Source organism: Danio rerio, chromosome 3 (genome assembly GCF_049306965.1).
Source record: "Danio rerio strain Tuebingen ecotype United States chromosome 3, GRCz12tu, whole genome shotgun sequence".
Classification (NCBI taxonomy): Eukaryota; Metazoa; Chordata; class Actinopteri; order Cypriniformes; family Danionidae; genus Danio; species Danio rerio.
In genome coordinates, this window is record NC_133178.1 from 14,642,780 (window position 1) to 14,654,921 (window position 12,142).

A 12,142-nucleotide genomic window follows, 5' to 3' on the forward strand; every position below is an offset into this window, starting at 1 on the left:
TGACTGAAACAGACCAGCACTTACCATAACAATTCAGAAAACAGAATCAGCCAAGAAAGCTGCAATCTGTGCATCTCTGCTTACTCTAGTTAAGCGTCTCTTGTATTGTCCCTGTGTGTTTAGCTGCCAGCGAGAGCGATTATCCAGCAGGAGAGATATTTCTGGAGCAGCAGGCTGGAGACGGAGCTTCAGAGGAGAAGGGTGGCGTGGAGGGCATGTTGGCAGGGATCACCATCGTGGGCTGCGCCACAAACTGCAGTGTTGTACGCAGCAACTGCTCTTCCCGCACCGATACGCCAGTGCAGGACCGAAGCAATGGTGGGCAAAACTGACTGAAAACGACTCTTATGAATGTTTGAGTCTGGATAGTGGATGAACGGATGTTTTGTGCTCAGCTCCTACAGCTCCAGTGTGTAGAAGTTTAGCAGTGTCCCAGTCTGCAGAGGAAGCCACTGAAGCCATCGAGGTGACGGAGGAGGCAGGGCCTAGTGAGAATGCAGACAGCACCCTCGGGTCCTTCACAGAACACGTCTTTACTGACAACACGCACAGGTACAATACAAGTAGACCACTTGAACGTTTACATTTATTACATGGCTGTCTGGAATACTTCGTTCTGATTGGTCAGTCACAACATTCCTAGGTTCACTACCTGACAAAAGTCTTGTCGTCAATCCTAGTTGTTCTAGTTGATCACTTGGAAAAGTGGCAGAAGGTCGATTTTTCTGATGAATCATCTGTTGAGCTGCATCCCAATCATCTTAAATACTGCAGAAGACCTATTGGAACCCGCATGGACCCAAGATTCTCATAGAAATCAGTCAAGTTTGATATAGGAAAAATCATGGTTTGAGGTAACATTCAGTATGGGGGTATGCGAGAGATCTGCAGAGTGGATGACAACAAGACGGGTGTACTTGTATGAATGTGAGTCTGTGTTATTTAGCGGTTGTTGTCTGGGAATAAGATACCTTGAAATGTCACGACTAACCAATCAGAATTAAGTATGTCAGACTGCCGTGTAATAAGTAAGGGATAAAGTACATCCAGGCAGTTGTTATCACAGAATAAAGCCCAGGTTTTATTCTCCACTTCAGGATGGACTGCTGATAAGCCTTTCTGGCTTTATTCTGCAAGAGCAACCACCTGGATCTACTTTATCCTATACATAGCAGACACTTATATAAATGAGGAAGACAACAAGCAATCCATTTTGAGTAGGCAATAAACATTAGAAGTGTTTACAATACGAAGTATGAAATATGATACAGATTAGTACAAGTGGGGAAAGAAACTGTGAGAGCATATAATAAAAGCATGTGCTCAGTTTTCTGTCTTAAATGTTTTCATTTTGGCTGATCTGGTAGAGTTTGGAAAGCAATTATAATCGATTACATTTTTCTCACTGCAACTTGGTGTTTTTTTGTTTGCTAGTTACTTTAGGCAATAGTGTTATAGCAATTTAGCGGGGATGTTAGTCAATGTATATATTTAAAATTAAATAGCAGCTGCTAAATTATCCGTAGCAATAGATTTTTTGAACTATTACAATTTATTAAAGGGGTAGTTCACCCAAAAAGGAAAATTCTGTCATCATTTACTCACTTTTCACTGTTTGTGCCGTTAAACACAAAAGAAGATATTTTGAAGAATGTTGGATAAATGTAACCATTGACTTCCATAATGTTTGTTTTTCCTTCTATGGAGAATACCCTCCCATTTTTAAGACCTGCTGAGGACCATGTAGTTTTTTTTATTATGTCCTAATATGGAAAGCCATGAAATTCAATAGGGTGTCCTAACTTTTAAATATGACTGTATATATCAATAGTTTAAAAAATTCTGATGTGAAAGCTAATCTACAGTATAGTTTACATAATCAAAACCAATGTATGTATTGTCTTAGGAACATGCTGACAATAAAACTCTTTCTTTGTGAGTTACTAGTGTGCTGGTTATAAGTAAAGGCTTCAGATGACTTGAAACCAGAGAGGGAAAAGGGACGTCCTATTACATCTCCACTACTGTCCAAATCAAACCTGAACTCTTGCGTTTTGGAAATGCTTGTGTTGAATTGCAACATGTTTACCTGTCTGTGTTGTTTGGTCAGTGAGCCTGGTGTGGCGAAGGAGAAAGTGTCCTCAGCACCAGCAGACTCAGAAGAGGCCGCAGACGAGCGTGCAGGAACGAGTGCTGCTCCCACCATGTGGTTAGGAGCCCAAAACGGCTGGTAGGGCTGATTCTTTCAGTTGCATTTTCATTTTATAAATTCTTAATTCCATCTCAGACCTCATATGCATCATGTAAACTCTCTCCACAGGCTGTATGTCCACTCTGCAGTGTCCAACTGGAAGAAATGCCTCCATTCGATTAAGCTCAAAGACTCTGTACTGAGTTTAGTGTAAGTGGATTCCTGATGAAGCGCGTGTCACTTTGAGTTTGGATCGATAGGATTGTGGAATGTTCATGAAAGCTGCTTCTGTTCAACAACACTGCATTTATTTGAACCAGAATATAGTGAAACAGTATTATGCTCAAATCCAGATTGCAGTTTAATATTGTATTGTATGTCTGTGGTCACTATGGCCATGTCCACATGTACATGGGTATTTTTATGAACAGTTTTCTGGTTTTCGTCCAAATGAAGATGCAAAATTATTCACTCTTAAGGGTAATTCTAATCAACAGTTCGCAAATAAAGCCTTAGAATAAAGCCGTGTTGGCCAATCAGAAAGAAGAAAACAGGAGGTAAAAGCTTCATACCATAATCTGAGTTTCTGAAAATCTTCACCTTGGCCAGTAGGCATGGGCGATATTATTTACAATATCCCAGTAAAAATTCTTCCCATGCTAAAAAAAAATACGTATCGCAATAATAATAAAACCTTTAATTGGTCTGTGATTTATTTTTACTGTAGTAAATGTGCGATAGTTTTGCGTCTTCGAGCCTGTTTACAAACACTGATTTACTGACTTATTTTCTCTCTAAATTCACTTGATAACACCAGTCGAGTGTTTAAAATAACAAATTCTTATAACAAGAGATTGTTTATTATAACAATTAATTACAAAATAATGCTATTTTATAGTATTCAATACAGTGATAAAGTCTATTAAATAAAGGTCATTCTTATGGTTTATTCTTATAAAATACTCAGGATGGCTTAAAGAACACAAGAAAAAAAATCAGCGTTAGTTTTGTCTTTACGTTTGTTCCATTCGCGTCATCTTAATCCTCTTTTCTGTCCTGCAATGATAGCTGACCATAGATAAAGTCTTTTTTTCCTTAAAGTATATGCGGAGATTATGAGTGAGCGAAACATAAATAACATTTAAATGTATGCTCGAGACTCAATCTCTGCCCACTATCCTGCAAAGTTTAGACATCAATGGCTGCATTTACACGGGAGATCTTGATGGTCAATTCTGATTTTGTGATTGTATAAAACATTTTTTATTTATTTTTATTTTTTTTGATGAACTATTAACATCGTCTTTTAAAAGTGACTCGCATCCGATTGTCTGCATTTATACTGCACACAGCAAAAGGTGCAATGACCCGGAAAAAAAAGAGCGTCTGACTTGCAGCTGATAATAAAAGAGCGCCCTTTTCTCCATTTCTGTAATTAATGTGTTCGCAGGCTGTCTTTTTTTTTTTTTTTTTTTTTGACAAGTTGTTTTGCTGTAGTTTATGACAGACAAATTCTCATTTGTTCGTATTCTTTTAATTGAATCTTTTTTTTAACCAGTATGGATGTTATTGTCATGTCCATAGTGTGATTTATGCACGTTTTGTATGCAATAGTTTTAGATCACAGGGTTTCCGCAGGGTCTTAAAAAGTGTTAAAAGTTGATAAATCAATGTAGAGAAATTTAAGACCCTTAAAAAGAAATACTAAGTCTTAAATGCTATTTTGCAAGGTATTGATTCTGCAATGTACAGTTGTATGCTATAGCTAGCCTGAATTAAATCTGTGAATGTCAGGATGCTGTGTGGTTTATGAAATCAATGAAATCCTGCTAGATTTAACATCATGCTGCTTTGTTTACTGCAGTAACCAAGGCAACAATATTATTTCTGCTGTTATAGGGGCCAACTTGCTTAATTAGCTAAATTTAATACATTTTTACTCAGTATGTGAATAATGTTTTAGTTTTGGATTAGTTTCTTAAATAAATATATAATAAATACTGCTACTTAAAATCTTGCCAGTGTTTCCAGTTGAAACCTAAAGTAGTTATAAGGTCTTAATGTTTGGAAAGAGTCTTAAAAAAAAGTCTTAAAAGGTATTAAATTTCACTCTCTGATTCCTGTATATACTCTGGATTAGTTTATATTGTTTACGTGATGGATGCTGGGCTTCTATATTGGGTCACATGAGCCATGTCTCGATGCGCACTCATTCATTTGTAACCTGCTTCAGCAGATCTGCTTGTGTGTTTTAGATGATCCTGAAAAGCTTAATTAGCTTCTTCAGTGTGTGTTTGGTTATGCTTGAGCTCTGCAGAATAGCAGGCATTCAGGAACAGGGTTGAAGGTGTGTATGTGTGTTTAAAAATCAAGTAACATGAAAATGAATACTTTAGATACAGGACTTTGTCTCTCAGTGGATATGAATTATCGTCAATAATATTATCACAATAATTACCAGAAATTTTAAGTTTAAGTCTGTGTCACCCATCGCTACTTGCTGAAGTTTTCAGAAAGCTTGTATTTTAATCATCTGATACTGCATTTACATGTGGACGAACGACCAAACCGACCAAATACTATTTTGAAAATAGCAGTGTTTGTGTGGACAGGGCCTGAGACTCACGATGTGTGCTTGCAACAGAATACTTTGTCAATTTTGATTTTGTGTGGATTTAAAAAAAAACTAGTAACAATCAACATTTACATGAAAAATAGTGAAAAATAATCAATTTCTGTGTCTCTTTGTGCTTCAGACATGTGAAGGGGAGAGTTTTGGTTGCTTTAGCTGATGGGACTCTAGCAATTTTCCACAGATCTGAAGGTAATTTATATATCTGTCATGCATTATTTATTCCTGCTCTCTATAACAACAACAACTGTGAACTGTAACCGCAGATGGACAGTGGGATCTTTCCAACTATCATCTAATGGATCTGGGAAGACCTCATCACTCCATCCGGTGCATGGCTGTGGTCCATGATAAAGTCTGGTGCGGCAACAAGAACAAGATCCATGTGATTCAGCCCAAGAGCATGCAGATTGAGGCGAGTTAAAGACAACACATCCTAAATCCACATCAATAGCTCTGTTTCCATCCACCTGTTTTTATGCGCATATTGCACAAGAAATGTACAATGGAAAGAGTAGGATGTGCATACATTTTGAAAATACACAGAAAATAAAACCTGATAAGAAATCAGGAAATCTGATAAGAAACCTGAAATCTGATAAGAAAAAATGAGCTTAAACAATGATGGAAATACATTTACAGAATACATTTCAGTATGTGCATCAAAAAAAAGTCATGTGATTTAGTTTAAACAGATCATGTGATAACAAAAATGTGTGATGCGGACAATCTAGCATACCAACCACACTATAAATCATCTAAAATGTAGTTTTGATCATTCTAAAATCCCTCAGCCAAAGTCTGTCATTACAGTGGTTCAGTATTATTACCTCCAGAACTGACTTAAGCTCCCAAAGAGTGTCTAACACCTTCAAAAGTTGCAGCGCGTTCATTGCGTTTCGTCTTCTGAATGTGAACGCTGCATACATGTTTATGTTTATAATGTTTGTATTTCGATTTTGCACATAAACTCTAGTAACTGCGGCTTTAGGCTTGATCATGCAAAGTTCTGTCGTATGGCACTGTGTACATTTCGGTACAGAGAGGTCATGTTTTGATCTTCTGTTGGTCTCACACAATCCCACAGATTGTAATGGTCACCAAACTTGAAACTTTGAAAAGCAGTGATATGTGAAACTCGTCAACGGAGTTTGCATTTTCTATATACAATACCTGACAAAAGTCTTGTCGTCGATCCCAGTTGTAAGAGCATCAAATAATAACTTCTAGTTGATTGTTTGTAAAAATGGCTAAAGTTAGATTTTTTCCATCTGTTGAGCTGCATCCCAATCATCACAAATAATGCAGAAGACCTACTGGAACCCGCATAGACCCTAGATTCTCACAGAAATCAGTCAAGTTTGGGTTTACATTGACTATGGAGGCGTGTGAGAGATCTGCAGAGTGGATGGCAACATCAACATCCGGAGGTAGTAAGACATTTGTGCTGCCCATTACATTTCAAACCACAGAAAAGGGCAAATTCTTCAGCAGGATCGCACTCCTTCACATCCTTCAGCCTCCACATCAAAGTTCCTAAAGCTAAGATGATATAGGTGCTAGGATTGGCCAGCCCAGTCACCAGACATGAACGTTATTGAGCATGTCTGGGGTAAGATGGAGGAGGCATTGAAGATGAATCCAAAGGATCTTGATGAGCTCTGGGAGTCCTGCAAGAACGCTTTCTTTGCCATTCCAGATGACTTTATTATTAAGTTACTTGAGTCATTGCAGAGTTGTATGGATGCAGTCCTCCAAGCTCATGGGAGTCATGCACAATATTCATTCTTTTTCCACTGCAGCATGACTTTATATTCTATACTGTACATTATTTCTGTTAAGTGACAAGACTTTTGTCTAAGCAAAGTCAGACCTTAGTGTCCTAATTAAATAATTAATAATCAAGGCATGATCATATTTTATTTGGGTAAAGTAAGTGTAATCTAGAGGCCGTTGCCTTTCATATAAACCACTTCTGATACCAAATGATCAACTAGAAGTCAAGTTATTATTTGTTGTTCCTAAAACTTGGATAGGCAAAAACACTTTTGTTAGGTAGTGTGCTGCATTTGCATGCCTATGAAGGGAAGTATATGGGGCGAAAAGCACAGTGTGACTTAATTTGCGGTCTAAATTAAATCTAGTTGGTATGGAAAGATAGCTATAGTCTCTGAACTGTGTTTTATTTCATTCTCTCTCCTTCATGCAGAAATCTTTTGACGCTCACCCACGCAAGGAGAGTCAGGTCAGGCAGCTGGCGTGGATTGGGGATGGAGTCTGGGTTTCAATCCGTCTGGACTCTACACTGCGCTTATATCACGCTCACACACACCAGCATCTACAGGACGTGGACATCGAGCCTTATGTCAGCAAGATGCTGGGTAACACTGCTCTCTTTCCGCACTTCACATTAACACAACAGTGTTCAGTTTTATGTTGTTTCATTCATTTTCCTGCGGCTTAGTCCCTTTATTTATCAGGGACCAGCTTATCCAGCATGTTTTTTTATGCAGCAGATGCCCTTCCAGCTGCAACGTCAACTGTCTTTGGTCTACTCAGTATAGCAGGCTAATGGCCTCTCAGATATTATAAATATTTAAAATAGGCACTATCCTAATGAAAAAAACTGCATGGTTGCAATCTAAACAACTACATTTTCGACAAAAAAGCCTCAAAAGTACATTTATGTTGTCCAACAGCAGCAATGCTAGTCAAACTGTAGTGTCCTATGCTTGTTGCTGCATGTGGGTGGACGAACGCCTATTTCACACCGCAAGCTTCATCGGCGCGTGAGCAGAGCGTGAGCAGCGCGTGTGTTCTCGGCGTCCATGTTAACAGATTTGAGCTTTCATACCGCACGCAGCAGCAGCGTGTCAGAGCGAGGCGTGAGCGTCGCCGAAGCAGCAGTGCAGCGATAGTTTCGGCGTTGGGTCTATTTTTGCCACACTGCTCACGCTCAATTAAAGTGACAGTGCATTGATAATGATCAAAACACAATGAATGACAGTAAAAAGTAGCAATTTTACCCAATAAATGCGTTAATATTGTCAAATGATTTATTTATAGTAAATCAAATGAACTTAAACGATTAAAAACGGCAACAAACATTTATTTAGGCCCGAACTACAAAACCAAATGTAAAACAATTTTAGTATCAGTTTTGCTTAAGTTGCACACTAGTGTTGTAGGAGAGGGGAAATAGAATATTTACAGGATTTGTAGTCCATAGCGAAGTGTATTGTGGGTAGTGTAGTTCGACACGCATGCTGGATTATGTGAGCTCGCTGTGTGCTGTGCAGCTGATGCAGAGGAAAAAAGTTTTATTCGACTTTGTTTTATGTTCACTCGAGTTATTTCTACCGGGAGCTGTTTGCACTGTGAACCTGACAACACGAAAATAAGTAAAATAATGGCATGCATTTGTTACTTTTGTCCGTCTCATCCTCTGCACGAGCATGAATTAACGAGCTGTTATTCTGCCGCTGGACATCACTGAAGCGGAGAAAGTAACACTAGTTTGATCATGTATAAATATCATTATAACTATATTGTATAAATATTATTATAACTATAGGCCTACAGCAACCTGACAATTAAAAAACAAATGACATGATATCACAGGCGATTGTCTTCTGACACTGTAGACACTTCTCATTAAGCTTGAGAAGCATACAGTACTATTTGATCTATGATTAGTAAAATAAACATTTGAAGGTTAAAGAAACAGCATAGAAGGAAGTTGCCGCGGGCCTTGGTGCAGATGAAAAGTTTAAAAAGTGTATTTGTATATAGAGAGACATGGGTAACTAGATAGAATAGACAGAGATAGGTTGAAATCTGCAGCAGCTGCCGAAGAGCTGCGCTCTGCAGACGCAGCTGGTATAAAAGGCAAACGCCTGCGTGCTGCTTCTGCTCTCCGTACGCGCTGACGCTTGCGGTGTGAAACAGGCGTAATACACAAGGGTAAAGGGTGAGAAGGCTGGTCCAGTGCTGTTACTGGCCAAATATCACATGGCTATCAGCCAATCCGATTAATGAACCAGACAGAACTGTTGTATGTATATGTATATATTTAAATTTTCAAATTTATTTGAAATTTACATCTATAATAGACTAATAGTTGTGTGATATAAATATTTTACATTCTGCTGTCTTTGATTGGGATTTCTTTTTGTTTGAAGTTGAGTTTAGAAATTAGTCAAAACTGAACATTTGGGCATTGCATTGTGTGTGTGTTTATATATTTCTTTTTGAGAAAATCTTCCATTTAAAAGACGCCATATTTAATAAAAAATTGTATTTACTTAAGCATATAATAACAATATAACAACAATGTTAAGTGTAATAAGAGATAATTTTTTTCCATTTAAACCTTTTAATATTTTTAATTAATGACAATTTTATTCATTAACATGCTTCAAATGTTATAATAGACCGCTTGTTGCAATACAAATATTTGACAACCTGCTGTCTTTGACTCTGTGATCTACAGGTACAGGAAAGCTGGGCTTCTCCTTTGTCAGGATAACGGCCTTGCTGATTGGAGGAAACCGATTGTGGGTGGGCACAGGAAATGGTGTCATCATCTCAATCCCCCTGACTGAAAGTAAGTCTCATCTGTATTTGCATGCAGACGCTATTAAAGATTAACACCTGCCCCGATCACCCGAACCCTTTTAATTTCCAACCAGCAACAATCTCCAGTCATTGGTTCATTTAAACTGGTTACTTCTGGTTTTGTGATGGACTCTATCATCCTGAAGCTGACTGAGCGGTCAAACACGAAATGATTCAAACCCCAGGTGCAGCTAAGCTAGTAAAGCAGCTTGGATCTCGTTAGCTCTCCAGTTCATTGGATTAACCTGCAACCTTTAATGTCATCATCCCAGATCACTAACCACTGGGTCAACATCCTAAATACATTAATTAGCCAATGAAGCTCCTCTTGTCTTCTCCTCCTCCTCTCCTCTTTCTGTATTGTTCCTCTCTCTCTCTCTGTGTTGTATCTGATGAGTGTTGCTCTCTCGTCCTGCTTTGTTCCTCTTCCTCCTCCTGTAGCCGTAGTGCTTCACCGAGGCCAGCTGCTGGGATTGAGGGGTGAGTGTGAACCCTGACCACCGTCACTCTTGCGGCATCGCTCACACTTCTGGTTCTTTTTCGTTTATTGCATTGGTCAAATGTCTTTCAGTTTGCTTTATTATGGATGAAGTATGTTTTCTGTGCATTGCCAACTTCATTATTTTCTTTATTTTTCATTTTTTTCATTCACTTTATTGGTCATTTTTTTACATTTTAATTTGCAGTGAGGATAAAAGTTATAGATGATATCGCCATATAGTAAATGAATGTTTGTCTTATTCTGTAAAGTGCTGATGAGATTTTTTTCATATATTAAATGAAAATGTTGTCATTTCGAGAAATTAACTTCAGATTGATAGTGATCTGAAATTTACTAAACAAGTAAACTCGGTTGTTAAATCCATTTTTTTTTCTATTTACGACTTTCTCTTTTAATGACCTTGAGAAACTGACCCATGCTTTTATTTTAGGGAGACTTGACTATTGCAATTCTTCGTTTGTGGGTATTAGTCAAAATGCCCTGATTAGATTGCAATTATTCTAAAATGCGGCTGCGAGACTTCTGACAGGGAAGTATGAGGACATATCCCCAGTTCTTTCCTCTCTGGGCTGGCTGCCTGTTAGGTCACGGATTGATTTTAATTAATAAATTTTTGTTTATAAATCCTTAAATGATATGGCACCACCCTACTTATCAGATCTCCTACTGTACATTTATGTAATCCTGGTAGATCACTAAGGTCTTCTGATCAGTTTATGTTTTCTGTACCAAGGTCCCGGTGTAAGCGGAATGGGAATCTGGCTTTTGCTGTTATCGCCCCCAAAGCTCCCACCCCACATTAGATACGCTCCAGCTCTATCTGTTTTTAAAAAGCTTCTGAAACTGCATCTTTGTTCTTTAGCATTTGAACCTTTTTAATGTTGAGGGGTTGCTGTTATGTATGTGATGTAGGGCTTATTTAATTAGTATTAATTGTGTTCATACCTTTGGGCAACGTTTTGTTATAAAAAAATGTAAAAAAAAAAAATCTAACTAATTTTCATTATATAAAAAAACACAATATCAATGTTTTCACTTTTTTAAACATGAATATTTTGTGGAAATATTAATGTTTAAAAAAAAAAGCAGATTGTTTTAAATAACTGCATTTCTCTTTACATTTTGTTAATTTGGTATCCAATTGTTTAGATTTTTTGAAATGGGAAATCAGAGAAATAAGTTTATGTATTAAACTTTAAAGTGCATATACTGCATTGGTTTAATAAGGTAAATTGTTCTCTGTTATCTACATATTAGCTTTATGGCTTCGGTAAATACAAAAAATTTCCAGAAACGAATTTATAAGTTTATTAGTCTCCATAAAATACCCCAGGTTTCATAAGGTCCATGATTGACCATATATGGTTCGTGTCGTGAATATTAATGAGCTCCACTCTGACGTGCAGCTCTTACACACAGGATTGTGCGCTGACCATAGACAAATATTAACCTAATCAGAGTGGATAAAGGCTAATTAATGATTATACTTCACAACAGAGAGTGATGGAGATTTATGGTGTTGTATTTTGAATTTACAGTCAAAGAAAACAGCCAGGATTTAGTATCAACCTGTGCATGAACAGATGACAGTTGAGCTGAGGGATTTGACACGATTCAGCAGTCTTCACGTGTTTGTTAAAACAGCTGCATCTAATTTCTCAATAAACACGATATATTAACAAAATATGTAACTGAACAAACCTTATGCCTCTTCAGAGTGGAGATAAATAAATGTTTAATGTGTAAATCTTGCATTTTGCGTACTGAGGCCAGTATGAAATGTGTCTCTTGCTTTGGTTGCTCGGTAACGCACAGTAAACATTGTGGGGCTCGCGTTTTCAAAATAAAAGTCCTAGATACATAGCAAGTGAAATTTATTTTCATATACTGATCTTGTATTATTCTACTAAGCCTTGTTATTCCCAGATTTTCATTGTTTAAGACAATAATATATTTACATATAATCTTTACATATGTAGTGTTTAATGAAACCATAGTCTTTAATTTGTCTCATCATTCACTAAAATGTATTTCTATCCATTTTGTTTGAAGAGAAATACACACACACAATAAATAATATAGAAACACTTTATAGATCGATATTGCTGTATTTCCAAGCTCTTAAGTAAAATATAAATTTAGTTTTATTTTGTGGACTACTTGTGGCTTTTTTCCACATTTAAAATAAAAATATCATTTA

At 37.3% G+C, this 12,142-nt stretch overlaps 1 protein-coding gene across 50 annotated transcripts in view; it reads left to right on the forward strand.

The window, feature by feature from the left end:
• The window catches only part of mapk8ip3 (mitogen-activated protein kinase 8 interacting protein 3), an 88,546-nt gene that overhangs the window by 71,097 nt on the left and 5,307 nt on the right, over window positions 1-12,142 (forward strand). For 37 of the 50 annotated variants that reach the window (XR_012396664.1, XR_012396612.1, XR_012396651.1 and 34 more), the window contains 9 exon segments: window positions 124-318; window positions 396-552; window positions 2,111-2,230; window positions 2,321-2,401; window positions 4,948-5,015; window positions 5,090-5,238; window positions 7,033-7,204; window positions 9,316-9,429; window positions 9,882-9,920. Coding sequence is in view for 36 of the 50 variants with exons in the window: in XM_073935067.1 (XP_073791168.1) it covers window positions 124-318; window positions 396-552; window positions 2,111-2,230; window positions 2,321-2,401; window positions 4,948-5,015; window positions 5,090-5,238; window positions 7,033-7,204; window positions 9,316-9,429; window positions 9,882-9,920 (1,095 nt within the window). In the remaining 14 variants the exon portion in view is untranslated. 50 annotated transcript variants of the gene reach the window in all.